A 24,882-nucleotide genomic window follows, 5' to 3' on the forward strand; every position below is an offset into this window, starting at 1 on the left:
CAATTTACTCCCAAGAGTCGCTTAAATATTTGGGAGTAATGATTGACAAAAGACTCAACTTTAAAAAACACATTGAGTGCGCTGCAACTAAAGCATCTTCCATCGCTGTAACGATCTCGAGGATACTACCGAACATTGGTGGACCAAGACAAAGTCGACGTCGTCTTATTTCAAGGGTAGTTAGTTCCGTGCTACTCTACGCAGCTCCAGTTTGGACAACCGTTCTGGAAAACAAATCAAACTGCGGAAAACTAGGAATGGCGTATCGACTAAGAGCACTCCGGGTATGCAGTGCTTATCGAACGACATCAGGAGAAGCAGCATATGTACTGGCAGGGACAATCCCCATAGACATCTTGGCGGATGAAGGTCGGCGTCTCTACGACAATATGTATGCAATCGGTGAGTCTATTGTACTTCGACGGCAACTAGCACGGCGAGAATCCATCGCAAAATGGCAAAAGAGATGGAACGAGGCACAAACTGGCCGTTGGACCTACCGTATCATTCCACACATTCCAAGATGAATGGAAAGGAATCACGGGGAACTAAGCTACGAGCTAACACAGTTTTTAAGTGGACATGGAGGTTATCGGGCTTATCTTTATCGGTTTGGACACGACGAGTCACCATGGTGCCCAAGATGTGGTAACGTGGCTGAGAATGCGGAGCATGTTGTGTTTGAGTGCCCAAGGTTTACAGCACACCGAACTAGGCTGGAGGCGATCGCAGACAGGCCTTAACACCTGGAAATATAGTGGAGTTTATGTTGGAATTAACGGAGGCTTGGAATCAAGTGGTAATTGAGTTGAAAATGATTCATGAACAGCTAAGGCATGAAGAACTGCGAAGAAAGCAAGAAAGGGAGCGAACAATAATGCGCCGCAGTTAAGAACTGATCCAGCCCCACGATGCAATGCTTATAGCAGTCCCGTAGGGAGAGTGTAAGAAGAAGGAGGTGGTTTTAGTGAGTAGAAGTCTCACATAATTGTTTGGCAGGAGCCAGCAGTAGGTTTTGAACCTTTCCACCTTCCAACGATGAAAAAAAAAAAAGACGGACGGACAGACTAACTGACTGACAGTAAGTTCTCGACGAATTCTCTCATTGACCTACCACCGGCCGGTAGGCGACGGGAATCTTAGTGTAAGTATCCGCTGAGATTGTGACAACTCCTAAAATTCACGAAATCATAAAATTACAAACAAAAAGCTGATTCGCCATATTCGTAGAGGCGACCAATTACACTAGTAATTCATCAGCTTATGCTCAAGGTTTGGGACAGCGAATCAATGCTTGATGACCGGTAAAGAGGCATTATTTATCCCATACATAAAAAGAGAGATATCATGCAGTGCAGCAATTATAGAAATATCACGTTGCTGAGTACCATCTATAAGATATTCTCCGCTATTTTGCTAAGCCGGGTTCCCACATGCGTTCAGGACATCACCGGCTCATATCAAAGAGAATTCCCTCCAGGGAAAATCAGCAACAGAGAAGATTTTCTTTCTATGGCAAGCGCAAGTTGCATCATATTTTCATCGACAGCCGGGAAAGTCTATGAGGGTAAATTCTATAGTAGAAAAAGAAGACGTGGCCGACCCTGACTGAGATCGAGCGATGACGTCGGCCAGGACGCCAGATCTCCTTTAGGGATAATGAGTTGGTGGACCTCTGCGGAAAAGCGGGATGTTTAGAGTTCCTTACGAAGGCAGGCCTAGATCGGATACCGGTTTCTGGGCCGTTGATGATGATAAATGTTTGGTGACGTGATGACATACCAATACATGAACCACAAGGGCTACGATCCAGTTAGCTACCTCGTCTCTACCCTAGTAATATGCAGCGAAATTTCGTGGCCCTTAGGAACTTGATTTGCCGCTTCTCCTCCTGTTTTTAGTCTTCTTGGTATGAGAAAATGCCAAAGATTTTAGATGCAGCCCTCGTCTTTCCTCTTTTCTGGTGAGGTTCATGTTCTTTTGTGAATACTGCGGTGAGGGAATCGATGAAATTCCCATGTTTCTGCAAGCGAATTCTATGAGTATTCTATATTATCCATTAGCTATATCATGAAGATTATGGACTCCATTTGTTCCTTGATTGCTTGGAAGTATCTGATATTACAGAGTAAATTTTTGTGGACGACAAAAGCTGTGCCGCATTCTCACAATCCAATTTTTAAGGTTTTGTTTGTAAAACAAAACCTTATTAAAACCGGTTAACTGTCTGTCTGTCTGTCTGTCCTTCACACGCATTTTTCTCGAAGATGGTTATAGCGATTGACACCAAATTTGGTAGAAAGGTGGGAACTGTGAACGCTCATGCATATAGCGAGTTACATCCTTTTACGACGCATTTAAGGGGGGGGGTCCCCATACATGCAAAAGGGGGGTGTAAATTTTTTTTTCATCAAATATAGTCATGTTGGATATCAAATTAAAGGTCTCGGTTAGTACTTTTCAAAACCGATATTAGTTTTGACTTTTGCTGAAAAGGTGGGGAGTGCGGGGGGTTGAAAGTGGTCATTTTTTTAACGAACCCATTCTCAGGAACTACCTAACCGAAAAAATCTGAAAAAAATCAGGGGGCTGCCACTATATGGTGCCTAGGCTCTGAAATACCCTGCATACCGATATCTGTTCAAATAAAGTTAATAATAGTATATTACTATAATTTTTAGTAATTGACAGGAAAACCCCCCTTAAGTTCACCCCCGAATCACAAAATTTTGCAGCAATATAGCCTACATTATAGATCATAATCCTGCCAAATTTGGTGAAAATCGCATTATTACTAACAAAGTTATACTAGGTCAAATCTGCGCTCCTCTGCAAATTCAAGACAATGAATGTCAATTTCACTTGAAAGTGGCTATTTTCACATAATATATGCATATTTCACGTACTACATGCTAATGGGACAAATGCACACTCAAATCTCTTTATAAAAGAAATACACAAAACCTTTCATACCTAAAGCGTCTAGCTTCCGGTTTCCCGACTTGTTTTTACTTTCTGCACAGGGAGGCACATTCCAGGTTTCAAATTCGTAGTTCTTTTTTCGTTGCTGCAGGCGTCATCGTATATACTAATAATATACTGTAAATAAGTTGTCAGTCTGTTGTACAGCCCCCAACCTGGAGGACCAGATAACTCGTATCTGTTTGACCCTCCCAGCAAAGTGAAGTTAAGAGTAGGATTTGATAGTAGGGCAGTAACACTGTGAATTACAGTGCCGAATTTATAAATACCTTCGAGAGATATATTACCCTTCAACCCCCAATAATCATATTACGGCTGAGGAAGGTTTTGGGATTAAATGTGTTTGGACAAAAAACAAACATGGTTGCCATTCCCTAAATGGTTCATAGGACGCCAATTAAACCTATGTGCCATCGTTGTCATCTTAATCAAATATGCTTTGCAAGGCATAGCCATCAAAGGACTTGCCGTCATTTTCTAATATGTGACCTATCCATTGTCCGTCTTCTCCTCAACATGTCCACAGTTATCTTGGCCGTATACCGACGAAGTTTCTCATTTGAAATTGTCTTAGGACAGACTACCTCGATGACATGACCCAAACAAATGATGCCAAAGTTAACACCTTGATTATGTTGTTGTTATTCTTTGGACTGACTCAGTTTGCCTTCTTCTCTAAACTTGAGCCATTTAGTCAAGATTATATATAGTTATAGAGGGTTCGGTAATTAGATACATCAATAAAATTGATCATTTTACTAATAGCCATTAAATTAACATTCAACCTGTGCTTCCAATTAAGGATACTGACCGCAATGTAATCAATCTGATTAGTCGTACATTGCTCATAACTTGAAACCCCTTATGGTAAACTCTGTACTTGAGCAATATGCAGGAGGCCAGTTGCCATCATCTTTATAGCTGTCAAGACCTTATTTCTCTATCAGATGTCCGAGTAAGGTATTGTCAGTACTCATCTTGGCATTCAGACCATCTTTAGGAAGTCTCTTGTGGACTGCATTCAATTGCTTCTAGGAAATCTCTTTCTCCACTGCATCGAACATCTTTGTTGGTGCGTAACACTGTACTACATATTGGAATATTATTATTCCGAACTGTAGTTTTGCAACCAGTATTCTGTTCGAAACTGGCTCACAAGTAATGAGGGCGGTTGCTGTAAATATTAATTCAACGCCGAATTCACCCCTTGGAGTAGAAGTAGAGTCCATCGCACTTTATTTATCGAAAAATGTTCAGTTTTAAAGCTAGAATTTCCACTCAAGATGAAGAAAGTGAACATTGGAGTCCCTTGGTCCCGTTGTGGAGCAGTTTAGACACATTCCAAAAATCAACTCGTGTTCTAGAACGACAGTCAGGCCATAGTCACCAAGTCCATTCTTATCTGAGGAATGCAGGACTGAGGGCGGGAAGGGAAGCGAGCGATTACTCTTGGGCTCGGAGTTTCTCCGGAAGCTGGGAACAGAAACTGTCATAAAATAAGAAAGATATTTTGGTAATATGTAGGAGCCCCTATTACCTTGGGCCCATATTTTGATTACTTTGTGTGACATTCAAGGGGTATTAATCGGTTTGTTCGATGCAAAAGTTTTGAAAATAAAGGGCATATTGGCAAGGAACGCGAACCTACCACAAATCCAACATCAGTGTCCGGCAGTCAAATCATGTAAAGTTGTGTAAGGCAGCTTTGTGTTAGCTATGGCAGGCAGCCTGAATGTATACAGCGGCTACGCGCCTCTAAGTCTTATTTTGACAGATCTCAAGAAGATGCTTCGACAGCCTCCTCTTCAAAGAACGTGGCTGCTGATGATCATAAAAAATCCAAGAATTCGCAGTTCGTTTTTAGGTTTGACATAGTCAGACGTGATATTAGCTAATAAAAATCGTAAAATTGTAGCGAATTGAAGGAGGCTTTTGAACGCACAGAAGAATATAAATCTTTAGAGATCGGTTCGCCAAAATTCAGAGCTTATTCTTTTAGCAAAGGGAGGAATACCATCTCATAAAGCCATGCCATAAAAGACTTGAGAGTTAATAGTAGTAATTTCAGGAATCAGAGAAAAGCTGTTGGGAAAACAACAGGAAGCAAAACAGTGAAAATGGCGAGGAAAACCATAACAACAAGAGAATGTGGATGCCTTATATTTCATAAAGGAGGCCCGTGTAATTTTCACCCCAGCCCTGATTTTCTCTCCGCGGCCCTGGAAAACAATGACCATTCATATTATAGCAACTCATCCCCTCTTCTTTCCTAAACGGTCTTGGGGCCATTTTTGGTGGATGTCGTGGGTCCTGATAATTAGTCTACTTGAATTTTCAGCTAACATATGCATAGATACAACAGTCGTTCACAAAACTTTTCATACGTGAAGCGTTCAGCCCTTGGTTTCCAACTTATTTTTATCTAGATGCACGTTTTCAATATGTACTTTAAAGTAGTTAACTCTCCAATTTTATCAGCATTAATCTACATCAGTATATAGAAGTGATTGGCGGCTTACCAAAAAATAATCATACCTAACGATGGAGATAAGAACAATGTTTCCCAATAATAACGAGTGTATGCAGCGGCCTGGAAACTGCAGATTCGTACACATAATACCCATATCGCATCACAGTGGCCTGCTCCCCAAATTAAGAATGAAAACTCTAAATTATCAGGCTCGGAAAAGCTTCAAACGTGCTTTGCTTGCATTGCATGAGGTTTGAAAATTCAAACTTAAATTTAAAGCGATTCATAAATTTCGATTATTAAAATGCCGGGTGCCGTATCAACGCTCGTAATTTTTGAATTTTTCCGTGTCACCATGATCGTGCAGTTCCACTTCGAATTGGGAGTCAATAAGTTAGATTCCCGCGTTGTGTCAAGTTAGTAGTGGATAGTATAGTAGTGGATAAGCTTCGCAATGGGGTTCCTACGCCGAGCGACTTTAACAGTATTTGTAGTGTTTGTTGCATTCTCAATCTACAAGTTCAGGGAATTAACAAAACCAATAGAGGCTCCAACATTAGATCTGGATGAATACTGGGGGCCAGGCAAAAAGTCAGATTACAAGGAGAATACAGAAGTGGTGGAATTTAAACCCTCTTTTCCAAATGAGGTAAGTAACATATGACTTGTTTTAAAACTACCATAACTAAACCATTTCAATCAATTCCAGGCAATCGAAGCTTTAAGGAAGGATTTGAATAAAACAATCGAATTCCAAGCTCCTCTTGAAGGTATTGGATTCGAATATGGATTCAACACAATCTACTTGCAAAAGGTCATAAAGTATTGGAGAGATGAGTACCTGCCCTAAAAGGAAAAAACGGGAGGCCTTTTTGCAGAAATGGCCACATTTCACAACGAATATTCAAGGGTAAGCAGCAGTTCATACTTAGCTAGATAGTTCACATCCACACAGAGCTTCTAACATTACGTTGTGTTCAATTTCGATGGTGAAGAAAACAATGAGCCCAGAAAGATACTTGCTGAAGGTAGTTGCTTTACCATACTTTTTTATTTTTGAATACGTCTTTCTCGCAATGTTTCTTCGATCGTTGCAACTCCATATCGATCACGGATATCCTCATTTCCGATGTGATCAAACGTGTCCCGCCACTAGTCCAACGCAACATCTTCGTCTCTATTACCGCAAGACACTGTTCGTTGTTTTTTATAGTCGGCCAACACTTAGAACCATGAAGAGCGACAGGACGGACGACATTGCGGTAAATTTGAGACGTTTGTTGATACGTCGATCACAAAGGATACCAGTTCTGGAAAGCAGCTTCATCCGGCTTCTGTTAATACGTGAAGTAATTTCATAACACAGTTCTCCATTCGCTGATATCATTGACCCGAGATATTTAGATCGCTCAGGTCACTGCCCCTGGCAGTGATTGTTCTCATATCACGGGGATCGGTTGTCGAGCATTCAGTTTTATTTAGATTCAATCTGAGACCTTGTTGCATAAGACGATCATTCCATTTTTGGACAAGTTGCTCGAGATCGCTTGAAAAATATCATCTACATAAAGCAGTGTATAGGGCGCTGGACGTTGAATGTCCCGTATGACGGTGTCCATAACAAGAACAAAGAGGAGTGGTGAGAGTGGTGGTGAATGATGAATACCGACAGAGATACGAAGCGGCTTTGATACACCCGCCATAATTCGAACTTTACTTTTCGGATCGTGGTAGAGCAATTGAACCCAGCGCACGAGTTCTTTTCGCACTTAGTGTTGTAGATGAGTTCGTGTGGCACACAGTCAAACACTTTCTCCAGATCCAGATGCTTTTCACTGTGGTTTTTCATTAGTAACCGCCCAACGTATATTGCGTCAGTAGTTACACAGTTTTTGACAAATCCAGCTTGATCCATGGCTTTTTTCAACGATTTCGCGAATAAAGTTGTCAAGAATGGGTTCAAAAATCTTCATGGTATTGGACAGCAAACCGATTGGACGGTAATTTGAACAATCCGCTGGAATACCTTTCTTTTTCCATATTGGAACAATGGTACTTTCTTGCCAGTCAAATGGCGTTCTTCCCTTCCAGAATAACCCGATTCAAGAATTTAATGAGTCACAGTATTGGGTCCCATCTTTCCACTTTCCAGAGCTCAGATGCGATGTTGTCAGGTCCTGCTGCTTTCCTCGATTTCGTTTGTTTTATTGCTTTCTCGACTTCAGTGGCGCTGACAGTTAAGTCCTTGAGGGTTTATCGTGAGCACCTGTCCTGCGACTTAATCCCACGGTCTTCTTAAGACATGAATTGATTTTGTGACCACAAGCAGAGCCCCGCTGAAACAAGCAACAACTGTACCAGTCTATACCAAGTGCATGGCTTAGCATTCATACTGGTGGATGCAAGACCTATCTAAATCTCTACCGAACTAAGGAGTACGGCAACCGTGTTGAAATGCAACACCACGCCGAGGCCCGAAGGTCTCTTCTCGCTTGAGCATAACCACAACCCCCGTGAAACTCCCGCTAGAGGGCCTACCGCAAATAACCGACCTGTACTCACATACAACGGGAGTTCACCCGAAGTATGAGAGTCCAGGAGCTATCCCGGTTTCCATGGTACCAGTATACCCCTGGTAAGGTTTCGTGGCCAATTACCACTTCAGATGAGTCCCCGTGCAGACTCGGGTCTGATCGCCCTGATTAGGCCTTTGGAGCATTTGCCTACTGCATCACGGCCGGCAAACCAAAGTGAATACAGCGTCTCCCGGTGCCACCACTATGGAGGATCTCCTCGGCCATTTGGTTTTGGTTTGGCCGACAGGGTTGCCGCCCCGTCTTCCTCACCGTCACCTCTGAGCACCAGTTGTGCTGATAGGTGTAATTACTCCAAATGTCGACAACGCTTGTGAAAGTGGAGAGTGAACAAATTCTTCAATTGAAATTTGCTCGAAATATTCTCGCCATCTGTCCGTCGCGGCTCGACGGTTGGTAAGCAAAGTACCGTTCTTGTCATTAACACAACAGAAGTGTTCGATATCCTGTGTACGTTGATTTCGGCATTTGGTAAGTGGAAACAAATCTCTCTCTCTATCCCGCGATCGCTTTCTTTGCTTCCTGGTTGGCATTCTTATAAATTTGCCAATTTGCGAACGTTTTATTGTCGAGAAATTTGTGATCGAGGGGTTTCTTTTCAAGGACCTCCATTTGGATATCGTCATTCCAAAGCCAAGTATCTCGGTTGATGTACCGCTCACCTGGCTTTATGACCCCGAGGGTTGCAGAGACCGCTTTATGGATAGTGTCTTTAATTTGGTTCCACGATCCTTCCACATTCGTAATGGTTGGTAATCGCAAAAGTGACATAATTACTTCTTTCTTCTCAAAAAACCGTCACACGACCCAACCGAGACAATCGTTTAATGAACCATGTATTCGTAAGAACAAGGTCATGGGTGCCTGCAAAAATGGATTATATGCTGGTTACCCTCATTGTGCGCTCCAAACCCCTTACCCCATGCTACTTGTTACCGTCTGCCCTTTCACCCACATGACCATTAAGATCCCCGCCATGCCTATTAAGTCTAGAAGGCACGGAATATCATTGCGTATTCGCGGGGTAGGTACGAGATAGCTAATTGGCCCGTGGCCCTTGTAGTTCATGTATTGGTATGTCGGTGTGACGATGCCACATATATGGAAGGAGAAGGAGTGTTTGGGTTATCCCTCTGTTGCTATCGCTTCCATTGAACGTATTTCTTTTCATTCAACGATTACTTCATATTTATCTTTCTTCGTCTTTATATTCATCTAACTCAACAAGTTTACTTTATGTGGGGATTTCGTGCTTAATGAGATTTGCCATATTCAAAGGCAATTAAGCGCCCACTTCTTTTCTTTTTCTCTTGGTGCGCTAGTGAAAGTCATGGGCGTTTAGCGATAGTTGGCTTCTCTGCATCCGAGTCTTAACGAGAGGTTTGACGAATTCGCTTAAGTTGACCTTTCCAATGTTTCATATACATTCCAAAGTGAGCCAAGGTGAAAGAAAATGTCCCAAAGGTAATGCTGTCATTTTTATTCGATTATCGTACTGTTTTAAGATGTTTCCACTGGACCAAACTGTCAACATGGAATACCATTTGAGTGCTATGCTTGGTTTGTGTGAAGCTATTTTCAAGAAGCGGTTGAATTTATAGAGAGACAATGCGGAGTTTTTGCATCAGGATAATGCGTCGACTCACACGGGTTTGATTCTAGGACTGAGACTGTGTCCCGATTTATGCTTTCCTAAATTAACAAATGTGTATCACTTAACTTGATGCTGGCCATATCTGGGTGATCTTGCTTTAATGCCCTTTCCACACTTTTTCTTCTGAACTAGAAGTATTAAAGGAGTATTACGATTTTCACGTCCAAAGTGCTTCCCCACAGAAGTAGGCCTAGAAAGAAGTCAGGGAAATGGAATTATCTCCCGCCCCTGGCTTAAAATTTTTGCGGGAACGTCGAATAGAGACTTTATTGAAATAAATGAATAGTAAGTGGACTCTCGTAATTTTCATCCCAATTGCGATTTCTTCTCTATGGAGTGGTGATGAAATTTAATATGTCTGTGCAACGTCAGCTACCAATTCCCCGAGGATTGTTACCTTAAAATAATCAACCTTTGCACAACATCTGAGAGCGTTTTTCGAGTCCACTGATATTTAACTGAGGGCAAACTACTGCTTTATCTTCCAAGATGCATCCGAACCGATTTGTTTCAAAATCGCTAGAGTGTCAAGAACAAAAAACGAAATCGACCTTAAGAGCCGACTGGTATCCTTTAATGAAGTTTTAAGCAGTTTTTTTTCATGGTAGATTAGGACATTTCGCACAATAAGGTATATATGTTTGATTATTCAAAAAAATATTATAGAAATTGTAGTTTTATGGTGGTGGCATGGCTGCCCCACACATTCTGCGATTCTACCTGTTTTAGCTAATTTCCCAGAAGCGGGAAATGTTACAAAGAATTATAACCCGAAAGAAGGTAAATATCAAGGTTTGTTATAGTATGCGAAAACGTAGTGATGTTACCTTTCAATTAAAAAAAGAACACGTTCCCCAGTTAAGTTTAATCCACCCCGCAATCTAAGGAAGGATTGCTTGAAGCTTGTTAGGGAAAAAAATTCAAGGCAGAAGACAAGTTCAGAATCAAACAATTGCACAGGTTAGTCAATAAATTTACTAACTTGGAAAAGTACTAACATACAAGGTACTCAGAGAGTGCAGTCTAAGATACTGAAACAATTATTTCCGCGTCGTGGTCAATTAGAAACCTTTGTATTTATTGTGGGTTGAAAATTTAACCTACAAAAAACTAGATTAAACCGCTGAAGTGGACATATTCTGAAAAAATTGTAACACATCCGAATAGCGTAGGCAATAATATTCCTTTAAAAACTTGTACATTTATAATTTTTAGATTGCAAAATCTCCTTAAAGATTTTAGGGTAAAATATTTCAACTACAAGAATTATTTATTTTTCAGGTTGCGCATCCATTATATTCACACCCGGTATGCTGAACCACCAAAAGGAAAGAAAGTATTTCCAGTTCTGCTTCTCCATGGTTGGCCTGGTTCCGTACGAGAATTCTACGATGTGATACCGCTACTAGTAGACAACGCCGAAAGCGAATATGCATTTGAAGTTGTCGTCCCTAGTTTACCGGGATATGGTTGGTCACAGGGTTCGGCTAAGCCAGGGCTTGGCACAATTGAAACCGCTGTCATATTCCGCAACCTAATGTTCCGTTTAGGTTACAAGAAATTTTTCGTTCAAGGAGGTGACTGGGGATCATTGATTGGATCACATATCATAACACTGTTTCCAGAGGCGGTTTTAGGGTACCATTCCAATCTGTGCGGAGCTAGTAGATTACTTTCAACGATAAAAAAGATCATTGCTAGCTACTATCCAAAACCTTTCGTTCCGGAGGGATATGAGGATTTCTTCTTCCCACAATCGGAAAAGATTAAGTTTCTATTTGAAGAAAGTGGATATATGCATATCCAAGCTACAAAGCCAGATACAATTGGAACTGTCCTATCGAATAATCCCGTCGGCTTAGCTGCTTATATTTTGGAAAAATTTTCGACATGGACAAACAAAGATTACAGAAAACTGAGTGATGGAGGTTTGGAGAAAAAGTTCACTCTGGACGCCTTGCTGGATAACATTATGATCTACTACTTGACTAACTCAATCACAACATCCCAACGACTATATTCAGAAAACTTCAATGTGCGATCTCTTGCGCTTCAACTAGATCGTGTTCAAACCGACGTTCCAACAGGATGTGCCCGATTCAAACATGATATCGCTCATGAATTGGACTGGTCTCTCAAGGATAAGTTTGCAATCTTATCCATAGTACCTATCATAAGGACGGCGGTCACTTTGCTGCTTTTGAATTACCTAAAGTATTCTATAAAGATTTTATTGCATTTGTGGAGAAAGTTGTTAAATTAAATAATTTGTAAGTTTTCGGATGTGCTGGTTATTGTTTAGTAAACAATAAATGGGCTTGTTTTGTTATTCCCGTATTTTTTTTCACGTGAAAGAATATTGCGTCCTGGGTTTTAAAAGTAACATTGTAGGTAATAATATAGATGGCTAATCGTTATTGCAGGATTTATATATATATCTACATACATAGCTGGTTGCTAATTACCCCTTTATGGGGTATAGTACGTCAACCACACTTAAGCGGCATCCTTCACGTTTCGCTTCAACTTGCTTAGGAATTCCTGAGACGCACGAACTCTTCTGCTACTTTTCTGCGCCGGGTGCTCTTGGGGCGACCCACTCGTCGATCTTGGGACAGTGGGTTCCACTGCATGGCGTGGAAAGCAATGCATGGCAGTCTCAACTTGATCTTGGTGTTGAGATATCTACATTCCTAGATTTCAGACAAGATAGAGAAAGCGGATCTACCGTTGTTAATGCGTCGGGTGACATCCAGTTCGAACCACCAATGGTAAAAGCCATGCTTTCAACATCATCATCATCAACGGCGCAACAACCGGTATCCGGTCTAGGCCTGCCTTAATAAGGAACTCCAGATATACCGGTTTCGCGCCGAGCTCTACCAATTCGATATCGCTAAAAGCTGTCTGGCGTCCTGACCTATGCCATCTCTGGCTCGATCTCAAGCAGGGTCTGCCTCGTCTTCATTTTCTACCGCGGATACTGCCCTTATAGACTTTCTGGGCTGGATCATACTGATCCATACAGATAAAGTGACCCGCCCACCGTAACCTATTGAGCCGGATTTTATCCACAACCTGACGGTCATGGTATCGCTCCAACATAGATATACAAATTAATCGACGTTTTCAATGCTCTCCCCATTAATGCAGATAGGGAGAATTCAATGACCCGTCAGACCGAGAAACTTGGCTTTGTTGATGTTTATCTTCAGTCCAAATCTACTTGCCTTCCTTTTCAAATCCAGAGCCATTTGGTCAATGTCTATGACTCGGTGGGAGAACAAACAGATGTCATCAGCGTAGTTGAGTGTTTGAGGAAAGATGCCATAGTTCATTTAACTCCCCCACGTCCTCCAGACAAGGCAACAATAAGAACATCACCAATAACAAGAAGAAATAGTATCGGTCTGAAGATGTATCCCTGTATTACCACGATGCAACACGTGACATTTTGTGACATCGTCTGTCGCTCTGATACTAACTGATAGTTTTTCCGAAATGGCCTTCCAGCGTAGAGCACGCCAGATACACTCACTGTTCACGCTATCGCAGGCCTTTTCGAAATTGATGAAAAGCAGATGAAGCGAGGATCTAAAGTCCGTACACTGTTCCAAGATGGTGCGTAGGATTTTAATGTGGTCAATGGCGAGAACCCAGAGCGGAAACCAGCCTGCTCGCTGTCAATGAAGCCTTCAACATGTTTTTGATGCGTTCCACGATTATTTTAGCTGTTATCTTTGCGAGAGCAGGGAGCACTCACACTCAAAGCGGGTGCCTTTTTTTGGAATCTTGACGACTAATTCCTTCCCTCACTCATCAGGAAAACTCTCAGATTTCCAAGATCTTTTTCGAGGTCGACGTCAGGGCCTTTCTTGTTACGCACATCTGAAGTGTTTGTTGGTGCATAGCATTGTACAATTGGGGTGGTCCTTAACCTAGTCCGGAATCTTGTATTTAGAAGTCTGTCAGAGACTGGCTCCGAGGCTAAGAAAACGGTAACAGTTAAAACAATAGGACACCGAATTCGCGTTTGCAACCACTTGGCTTTCTAGAATACAAAAGCACGTTGCCGCAAGAGTGGGAGGAGTACTCCCCAGAGTCCCATCTTCTTACTTCGCTTAGGCCTTGAATGTCCAGCCAATATCGTTGGAATTCTCACTCGAATTAGAGAAACCGAGTATTCAGGGGCCCTTCATACCGTTGTCGGAAAGGATGCGCGTATTCCAGAAATTAATCGTAGTCCGTTCTCGATAGCCAAAGGTCTTTGGCGTGAGGTCAGTCCCTATCCGAGGGGTTGTTGATGTTTCCGTAGGAGATAAGTAGATTTAAGAGTTCTTCCTTGGATGTGCGTAATAAATGAGGTGCTGATATTGGAGGCGCTGACATCGGTCTCGAAAGGGATCACCATCTGATGGTCATTTATGTTCGCTTTTGTGTTGCGCCACTTCTAGGTTGGAGAGCTGCAACTCCCCGAGTTCACGATATGCCGCTTATATGATCCAGTTTTCGTAGATACATTAAATAACCCGACTGAGAATATCAAAGAATATCAAAAGTGCTCTTTTTTCGGGTGCCAAGTACCTATGGAGTGCCATAAGATCTGGCGGGCTACGGAATCGTGGAAGGGATTGCAAGCTCTATTGACCGCTGCGATGGATGACGGTTGTGACACGCTTGAATTCCGATACGATGGGAAATTCCGGGAAGTTAGTAGTGTACGTCATGGCGAAAGGGAATTTGCTATTGCGTTGGTTAGGGGAACATATCCAGTGAATCATAGAAGAACTTGCATGTAGTCGCAAATCTTTTAATGGTTCTGTGAAGGATGGCAGTCTCCCTGCAGATTTATTGCTGCACCAGGGAATACGGGAGTTTTCCCAGAGAGTGAGAAGAGGGGATGATTGAAATGGTTCCAAGGAATTCCACCCGTTTTGAGTGTAGCAATGGAATATCGTCTCAAAGATGGTTTAAATAACCATAGAATGCATGTCGAACATGTCGAAGGCTTGATCGTCAAAAAGCAGACTAGTTTCCGCTCGCTATCCTCTTGCATTGACAATATCAACTCCCTATAGACCATTTTGGAACAGTGCGCGGAGTTTAAATCTTCACATCACCTGTTCTTCATTGATTTCGAGAAGATTTTCGACACCGTTAAGAGCGGGTGTATCTGGTGTGATTTATGCAGGAGGACCATTTCGGAACAGTTATTATCAGAGCGACAGATGATGGCGCAAAATATTATGCGCTCTATCGAGGCAAAATTTCAGGTTATTTTGATATCCACAGCGGAGTTTGCAAGGGTTGGATCTTGTCACCGATATTATTTTTTCTTGTTATTGGCGAGGTTCTTCATGCTTGTCCGGAGGATGTACAGAAGTTCAATGGATAATGACGTCTTTCTTCAAACACTTGGCCAAATGACTCCAGAGTTGGGAAGAGACGTAAGTAGAGTTGGACTTAAAATAAACACTATCACAGCATCAAAATCAAATTGACAGTGTTCTTGCTAGTGCCCTTTCTGTGTTGCTATATGGAAGTACCACCTTGAAAGTGATCTCCATTGTTACTCAAAAACTCCAGGCCTGATACTATTACAAACGAAGAATTTGGTCAGCCTATGATCCATACGAGTGTCCGGATAGCTGAGTGGTTAGAGCACAAGGCTGTCGTACGGAAGGTCGCGGTTCAAACCTCGCTGGCGGCAGTGGGATTTGTATCGTGATTTGGTGTCGGATACCAGTCGACTCAGCTGTGAATGAGTACCTGAGTCAAATCAGGGTAATAATCTCGGGCGAGCGCAATGCTGACCACATTGCCTCCTACAGTCTACTGTAGTGTACCGTTACGGTCTTGAATGAAGTGCTCTAACACACTTCAAGGCCCTGATCCAATATGGATTGTTGTGCCAACGATTATTATTATTATGATCCATACGTGTTTTGATTGGAAGGCGAAAGTGGCAGTGGTCATATATTAAAGAGGGGCGACAATTACTTTGCTGACTATGCCATGCACTCTTCCAAGATAGAGGACGATTGGGTCGCCAAAGAGCACTTGGCACAGAACAGTAGCGAAATAGTGTAGAGGAAGTTCAAACGGATTATACCCCAGGGGTAAATGGCAACCATATATATTGAATTGAGAAAAAGTCTCGCTATAATAAACAATAGGTTATAACATTGAGTGTAATGTTGGAAATTCTACTATTATTGTTGACAAAATTATTGTAGATCAACTTTGCTTTCTTTTTGGTTTTTTTTTTCGTGTGACTGGACATCGTGAAATGTTAGTGTCCCATTAAAGTGAACAGTTTGACATGTCAGTTACACACCCACATGACAGAGCAATCAATTATGTTAGCAATTGGAGCAAGCTTCCATTTAGTTGAAGGTGGCTGAAGAAAAAAATTGTAACCATTCGAACTCAACCTGAGCGATCGGATGGTTACGTGGATTGGTTACGTTGTGCAATAAGTTGCAACAAAACAGTCGTGGAACCAAGTTCTTTATATAAGAAAACCACAAAACCTTTTATATCTGAAGCTTCCACTTTCCACTCTCTGATTTGCTTTTACTTTTATGCGGACTGTATAGGTAAAGGGGTTGACTTTCTTATCTTATCACAATTTTTGTATATAGTAGCCCCGCTTCCCACAGCCGGCGATTTACCAGAGAATACAAAATTATCGTGTCTAACAAAATAGGTAAACACCATTACTAAGCAAATTGAGAACTGCAGAGTCACGGCGATAACGCCGAAATTCAGTTGATCTGGTCTCTGAATCAAAAGTAGAGAACTCGACATTCGCAAGGTTGAAAAGCTTGGGGCGTTGCTTGAGACTTGAAAATTCGAACTTGAAATTGAAAAGATTGCAGATATTTGAACAATCAAAACGCCGGCCGGACGCCGTATCTCTTCTTCGGAATTTTTGCGTTTTTCGTGTCATTATAGGTACATACCACTCTAGTTCGAGTTAGAACTCACTAAGTTAGATTCCCTCGTCGTGCCAAGTTGATACCGGACAAGATCCACGATGGAGTTTCTGTGCTTGGTGACTCTAGCAATATTTGTAGTGTTTACTTCATTCCTAATCTCCAAGATCAGGAAGTTACTCAAACCAATAAAGGCTCCTACATTAGATCTGGATGAATATTGGGGGCCGGGCAAGAAATCAGATTACAAGGAAAACACGGAAGTTGTGAAATATGAAATCTCTTTTCCAGACGAGGTAAAATTTGATTTAAAACTGTAGATACATTATTTATTTATTTAAAACAATAGATACATTATTATGTATTAATTCTAGACAATCGAAACTTTGAAGAACGATTTAAAGAAAACAATCAAATTGCAAACTCCTCTTGAAGGTATTGGGTTTGAATATGGATTCAACACGGTCTACTTGCAAAAGGTCATAAACTATTGGCGAGATGAATACCTGCCTAAGTGGAAAGAACGGGAGGCCTTTTTGAGGAAATGGCCACATTTTACAACCAATATACAAGGGTAAGAAACAAGTCATGTTCAACTAGGCGGTGCATGTTTACAGGGAGTTTCATAACATTACGCTCTGCTCAATTACGATGGTTGAGGAAATATGTTTCAATTGGATCCCGGAATTTCCACTGGCATTTCCTTTTGGTGTGGAATTTGTCCACTGGTCGTTTTCAAATCCTTGCCCACAAGGAACGGTGAGTTTTTAATAAAAAAGCGTCGATTCGATACGTGCTAGCAAAGCAATGCTAGGTTCATGGATGATTGGGACAATACTATCAATATATGAGTTTGCTGTATGTTATTGTTAGCGGGATCCATTAAATCAGTCTCCCATTCCTAGACCATTTCTGATGCACTATTCTACCTAGAGTCCATTATTCACTTTTTACTGAAAGCTCGTTACCATATATCCCACTCCATATAAGCTTTTAATATGTTATCTTATCAACCTTACTGAAATACTTTTATTCTCTTATTTTAGATAGTTTGTCAATAATAACTTGGAAAAATTCAAAAAAGTTACTTACGGTTTCGTCCAGAGCAGAGGCAACTCATCAGTCGCTGCCTCACCTCTGGCCTGCAAGCAGCGTGACCGAAAGTGGCTACGGGTGGTAATCGCTCTTTTTTGTATAATCGCAAATGAAATCGGCCTCCATCCAAATTAGGTCGAAGCAAAATTATTTTTATTTGAGGACTAAGGGAGTCCTAAGTTCGCATTCAGTTGATGGCGAACCGGACCAATTGGGAAGAAACTTTCTTCCACATTTGTGGTCCACACATGACTTATTTCCATAATCTTGACACATACATACATATGTACCTTTCACTCAGTGTTAAAAGCAAGATTCTACGGCTATATACTCAAGAATGTAGCTTTAGCGGAATTCGGTTCGTACTAAGTCCACATTTATATTGATGTTGGACCGACCCAGATGGAGAGCAACTTTTTCTCACTTTCTTGGTTTACAGACCCATCGTTTTGGGCATAGCACCCAAGTATTTAAGAATTAGAAAGAAAGATGACCAACAATTTCGTCCAGGACAGAGGCAACTAATCAGATGCTGCCTCTTAGGATCCCTCATATCCTAAACATTTAGCTTAGGCTTAAAGTACTTTCGGTTTTAAAGTGGAGATAATTCGCACCCTTGTCGCGTTTACGATTGTATAAAAACGCGCATTTCAATCCGTTGCTACTTTTAGTCACGCTGCTCCCAGAGTAGAGGGAGGCAGCGTCTGATGGGTTGCCTCTGCCCTAGACAAAACCGATACTCATCTTTCTTTCTATTTTTTAAATGGCTTTTCAAAAACGATGAAGAGCAAGATTCATTGAAAACACTGCTCGGCAATGATTCAAAGGGTTTTGTTGACCAAAACAAAACCCTTTAGAACATTGCAATAGGATCCAGAGCGGAAACCAGTGTGCTCTTAGTGGATTACACTTTCGAAGCGATTTTTGATGCGTTCCAAAATAATTCTAGCTATACCTTTGTAACAGCAAGGAACACGCAAGTAACTCCTCCAAATGACGCATTCTTACTCTGCATATGGGCTCCCAAGTGTCGTCTGAGAGCGGGCTCTTTCCCTATCTGTTTCTTTGGGAGGGGAGGGGGATGGGGATCGTCATACTCCCAATTTTTTCTTGCTCTAGGTTCGAATCCTGATCGTCATGGATATGTGTGTATGTATAAGGTGAGCGTCCATTTTACCACCCAGCAATCTCTTCGTTACCATAGCATAGATCCATTCAATTAAAGTATTATCGACATCATGCTCTCTAGCGGCATCAGGGCATCGCAAAGCTTTTGGAAATAAGGCAAGACTCTTTAAAGCGCTCTGAAAGTGTGCGATTTAGAGCCTCCAATTAATCTTCTATTGCTGAAGTGATAAAATCAAATATCTTCTCGCCTTTTCTCTGGATATCGCCAAACCTTGTGGTGCGATAACCCCCATTTTCTCATTCCCTGGAAACTTCATCTTCTTTCGCAGTCCCTTTGAATATCATCGGCTGGGAACCTTTGCAAGTTCACTATGTTCAGGCTGCATCGATCTGTTTTCACATACCGGCACTAGATCATTTTATACATCTGCAGCTTACCTTTCTTCAGCTTTCTTCTCCTGATAAAAGCGGAAGAGGAGGTAAGATTTAGCCTGTAGTCCTCCCTACTTTGCGGCTGAAGTTTTTTTCTGACGAGCCATTCTCTGACGTTTTTAGGAAGAAATAGACAATAGTGCCACTGGCAGACCGGCAATAGTCATATTTCCAGTTCCTCTCATTATAAGGGTCGCTATACTCTACTCTCTGGTTGTCCGGACCTTTCTCACTGAAGTCGAGAGCATGTCGTCCCCAGATTTCTACGTGGGGAATATGATTCCGATAGGGCCCCCAGAATCCGTTCCACGGCCACGACTTAATTACTGAAAGTCGCGGGTGGATTTAATGTCTGTGAGTTTTTACGACTTGGAAATTTACAATTCGTTGTTTCTATCTATATCTATGTGTTTGGGACACCCTTTGTGTAGTATTGAACTACTGCGGACTACCCCATCATGAATCCGAAGGCATTACTTTTCAGCACCCCTTGAAGCAAAGGGTTCAATTGATTCAAGACTTTAACGGTTGCTGAAATTAAACGGATACCGTATTTCAGGCATCAGTTGTTTTCTTCATCATTTTATTGAAAAATATATATTATCGAGAAGAAAGGGGACAAAGATAATTTGGTGGATTTTGTTGTCTAATCTGGTGCAGCTCCATACCATGCGTGAATCATACGCTAGTCGGGAGACTGGCAAACACTACAGAGTCCTACGCCAACGTTTGAGTCAATTTTGGCCTAATTATATGTATGTGCGTATGTTCAATAGTTTCAAGAGATAGCAACGTTCGACCAATCTGTGATCTCATTTGGAGATATCTAGAAAATGTTGTGGACGTTCTTCAGCGTAAAAGAGGTTCTTCTTGTGACCATTTCTCGCGTTGTTCAATCAGCTAATCAACTTAGATAGTTTGCTAACTCGCTAGTGTGGGCTTATCACTAGTACTCCAAGTATGATAACTGTGTGATGATTAACTAACAAGTCGGAATATCGGAAGCTGGACTCTTGGGATATAAAGGTTTTTTGTTCATTTTGTGTGAGAAATTTCCTATGCACATTTTTCAGTTCAAAATATTCCTTGATATATCAAACTCCGTTGTTCATATGAGCTCACTTTATGTGATGGTAACGTCATGTACGTCTTGGAGTGCAATAAATTCACGTGAAATACAAAACTTTGACTTTCTGTAAGTTTCATACTAATGATTGGGTTTCCTATAAACCTACCAAAATTGTGTATTATATTATTATTTATAATGGTGCCAAATTTTGTATTTCTAGAATGAACTCAAGAGAAAATTTCAGTAATCGGAACGGGATATATTTCGAGGACTAGATTTGGTGTAGGTGCATTATTGCAATTTTTTTCAGATTTTTCGGTTGGATAGGTTCTGAGAAGGAGACCTGTCACATTTTTCGGGGCATACATATTGAGGCCCCACTCCTCTATGTTCCACTCAAAATAAGATCAGAAATAAGGTCAGTTTTGAAAAATACTTCTATTTGATATCTATCATGACCATATTCAGTGAAAAAATGTTTACACCCTTGTTTTGCATGTATGAGGAGTTCCCTTTAAACTCAACTCGGATTCATAGACTACATGTTCCCATGTTTTCATCATGATTATAGCCTCAGCTATAAATCGGAACACCTGTCTTCGCAGTGTCATCTATATACTCTGGTCCAAAAAATATTGAATCCTGAAGTTTTGTTAGTGTACCGACCAGATCTAACTAAAATTTGGTTTTCTTGAAAAAAAAGAAGTTACCCCTTAGTTAGCAAAGCTAGAGCATACGTTGAATAATAAGCAAAACGTGCTTACAAATTTGATTGGTCATGAATTTCCCTGAACTAATTTTCTACATTTATAATTTTATTTTTCATTCAGAACTTCTGTAAAGATTTTAATTTAAAATAGATTAGCTATTTACATGTTCCCATTCAAATATTCATTTATTTCCCAGGTTACGCATCCATTACATTCACACCCGATACGAAGATCCACCAAAAGGAAAGAAAGTTTTTCCAGTTCTACTTCTCCATGGTTGGCCTGGATCCGTACGAGAATTTTACGATTTGATACCATTACTAGTTGAGAACGCTGACAGCAAATATGCATTTGAAGTTGTGGTTCCAAGTTTACCTGGGTACGGCTGGTCAGAGGGTGCAGCTAAGCCAGGACTTAGTACAACTGAAATGGCTATTATATTCCGCAACCTAATGATGCGTTTAGGCTACCGGAAGTTCTTCGTTCAAGGAGGTGACTGGGGTTCATTGATTGGATCAAATATCGCCACGCTGTTTCCGGAGGCGGTTTTGGGTTATCATTCTAACATGTGCGGGGCTAACAGATTCCGCTCAATGATCAAAAAGACCATTGCTAGTTTCTATCCAAAACCCTTCGTTCCGGAGGGATATGAGGATTTTTTCTTCCCACAGTCGGAAAAGTTCAAGTATCTTATTGAAGAAACCGGATATTTGCACATCCAAGCTACAAAGCCAGATACAATTGGAAGTGCACTAATGAATAATCCCGTTGGTCTAGCCGCTTATATTTTGGAGAAATTTTCAACATGGACAAACAAAGACTACAGAAAACTAAGTGATGGAGGCTTGGCGAAAAAGTTCACTCTGGACGCCCTGCTGGATAACATTATGATCTACTACTTGACAAATTCAATCACAACATCTCAACGCCTTTATGCGGAGAGTTTCACTGCGCGTGCTCGAGCACTTCAATTGGATCGTGTTCAAACAATCGTACCAACAGGATGTGCCCGTTTTAAACATGATTTATCCCATGAATTGGACTGGACTCTAAAGGATAAGTATACAAATCTTATCCATAGTACATATCATAAAGACGGTGGTCACTTTGCTGCATTTGAATTGCCCAAAGTGTTGTATAAAGATTTCATTGATTTTGTCGATAAAGTTGTTAAATTGGATAATTTGTAAGTTTTTAGTCGTACTGTTATACTGAACAATAAAGCTTTTCATTGTGTTACTTTTTAGTTTTTAAGAGAAAGAATATGATTATGTATCCGACTTTCCAAAGTTAGAATACTGGTAAACTCCAAGAAGAAATCTATTTTGAAAAGAAAAAGAAATGAATTTATTTATATGGGGAGAAACACTTATTTACGCTGAATAAGCTGTTAAGCTTCTTCATGGGGCAAACATTCAAAATACAACGTTTAAGTCAGTTGATGCAAATAATATTGTATTTCCAAAATACAACCGTGACCTTCCGTACGACAGCCTTGTGGTCTAACTACTCAGCTGCCCGGACACCAAGATACCAAATAATAATAGAGTGAAGGCCGTTATCAGTATAAAAGGGCGCCATCAGCTGCAAACTGAACTAACCCGCTTTCTTCCCTTAAAGTTTGCACATTTAATTCGGTTTTGACATCTAGTGGCAATACCGCACAGCAGTCACCAGAATTCAGTTCGTCTTTTGCCAGGCTCAGCACCTAGCTTATAGCATCCATTTTAGGCTCGTGGAAAACCATACTTACGGAGGCTCCTCGAAACCCATAGTTGCCCTCCCATTACTGCTTTCGATGATGGGAAATAGTCTGTTATAGATGACTCTCTCTATCATCTTCCCTATTGTATCCGTCTGGCAGATTGGTCGATATCATACTAGATTTCCTGATCGCTTTGGAAACAATAACCATATTTGCCTTATGGACTGAGCGAGGAATATTCTTTCTTTTAGGTACGACTCGACGTTCCGGTAGGGATTGCTGGAAACTTCAAGGGGAAAGATTTTACTCGAAGTCGTTGATATATATGCCACGATTAATAAGTGACTCAGAATAATGAATCTTAATCTGAAGAGACTAGAAACAGATTGGTTATAAAGATGACTTGATAAGGATACATTTCTAGAGGTATTGTCGTGGAATACCGGGGTTCCGTCAGAAATACGATTCCAACTACAGGTGGAACGCTGAAGCAGCGAAAAACCGTACAGAATGCTTGCAAAAGGAGAAGTCAACGCTGAAGAAACATACCGGAGTATAAACCCGCACGCAAAACGTTGCAGTGGGCCATCACGAAAAGTGAAAAGTATTACTTCAAGCAACTCTGTGGTGAGGCAGATTCTAACTCATGAGTCGGTTATGTTGGTAATAAAAGATCCCCTCCTATTAAGTGGCCTTGATTGTTGACTGCCTAAAAGAAGGGTCTGCTTCCCAGAAATTACAGAAGGTTGTATTGATCCTGAAACCCGATACGCCGATAGGTGAGCCAATATTTTTGATAATAGATAGCGATGGTTATGTATCAAATAAATAGCTTTTCATCCGAAGAGCTCGGTCAGCGGTTGATACTACTAAAATGGTTATTCAGCTAGTCAAGAATACATTTGACAAAGGGAAATACTGCACACTGGTAACTTTTGAATTCAAGGACACGTTAAATTCTTCGAGAAGAAACCATATCATCAAAGCTCAACGTGGCACAAACCCCAAATTATGTAAAAAGCACAACCTTTCACTACTTCCGACAGCGAAAGCTACGCAACGATTCGGATGAAGGATTGAAGACGGGCAATATAACGGGGGATATTCCATAGGGGTCTGTTCTCGGTCATATGTTATGGAAAATAATGTATAATTGCGTTTTACGGGTTCTTAAGTCGACATGGTGTTAGAAACATCTCGGTGAGAGATAAAGAAGGATGAAATAACAGTCTTAAAATAGGATAGATTTTATTCGTAAGCTAGGAAGACAAAACGTAATTAATTTATAATTACAATTAAAGCGCCTGTAGATTAGGGACTACACCACCGTTATCGTCAAGGGGCAAGCAAAAAACGTCAACAATTAAAAAAAGGTTTACAGAAGCTCGAAATAGCCAGAAGCTGGCAAGAGGTCAAATCAACCGACTATTCCGGTGCAAGTAGTTACTCGAAGCTACTAACGAAAAAGCTACCTTAAACAATACCCTACGCTACTTAAATACATAGGCCTCGATTAGTATTTTCCAGTTCTGGCATTTAATGCACAAGTGGGGAGGACGGGAGCTGAAAAGTGGTAATTTCTTTCACGGACCCATTTTCAGAACCGACTGATCATTTGAAACATGAAGTTCTTACGGAACCACAACTCACTGGCTGTGTTGTGTCTAGCACGCCTCCATTTCGATTTATTATTTTAATTATCACACTATTCTTAACATTAGTCCAGCTAGTGAATTATGGCCAGTCAGAATGCCCACAATACTTCTTCTGTCTCCCTGCTTTTCGACAGGATAAACTTTACAGTAGGTTTGTTTGGTTCTGACATTGGTGGGTTTAGCAGCGTTAAGGTCCTACCACTTACTATTATGGAAACTTTGTTCCCAGTTTTTGACACCAGCATTAGTCAATGCTACTGACACCCCAATTGCTAGTTCTGGTTCGGACATGGGGAAAATTTAACTTTCTTTTGCAAAAGTATCTAAGATTTCATTTCCCTCTACACGGCAATTGGCGGATGCCCAGTACCGTATTGAATCTAGAAACAGGGTTCAATCGGTTTCTACATTCCTGAATGATTTTCGAGGTGATCAAAGGACTGCTGAAGG

General features: G+C 41.1%; 1 protein-coding gene and 1 pseudogene across 1 annotated transcript; both read left to right on the forward strand.

Annotated features, from left to right (window-relative positions):
- Positions 1-5,641: 5,641 nt before the first annotated feature.
- LOC119647021 lies at positions 5,642-12,029 on the forward strand (annotated as a pseudogene).
- A 4,459-nt stretch (positions 12,030-16,488) lies between these two features.
- LOC119661769 (juvenile hormone epoxide hydrolase 1-like) lies at positions 16,489-22,311 on the forward strand. Its single transcript, XM_038071243.1, has 3 exons — positions 16,489-16,934; positions 17,013-17,212; positions 21,269-22,311. The coding sequence occupies exons 1-3, from the start codon at positions 16,740-16,742 to the stop codon at positions 22,260-22,262; spliced, it is 1,389 nt and encodes a 462-aa protein (XP_037927171.1). The 5' UTR covers positions 16,489-16,739; the 3' UTR covers positions 22,263-22,311.
- Positions 22,312-24,882: the final 2,571 nt, after the last annotated feature.

Source organism: Hermetia illucens, chromosome 1 (genome assembly GCF_905115235.1).
Source record: "Hermetia illucens chromosome 1, iHerIll2.2.curated.20191125, whole genome shotgun sequence".
Classification (NCBI taxonomy): Eukaryota; Metazoa; Arthropoda; class Insecta; order Diptera; family Stratiomyidae; genus Hermetia; species Hermetia illucens.

Bases quoted from the DNA above. Each gene is read 5' to 3' on its own strand.
- LOC119661769 (XM_038071243.1), top strand. From the start codon at position 16,740: ATGGAGTTTCTGTGCTTGGTGACTCTAGCAATATTTGTAGTGTTTACT. The intron at 16,935-17,012 runs GTAAAATTTGAT...TATTAATTCTAG, and splicing joins AAATCTCTTTTCCAGACGAG to ACAATCGAAACTTTGAAGAA. The intron at 17,213-21,268 runs GTAAGAAACAAG...TTTATTTCCCAG, and splicing joins TTTACAACCAATATACAAGG to GTTACGCATCCATTACATTC.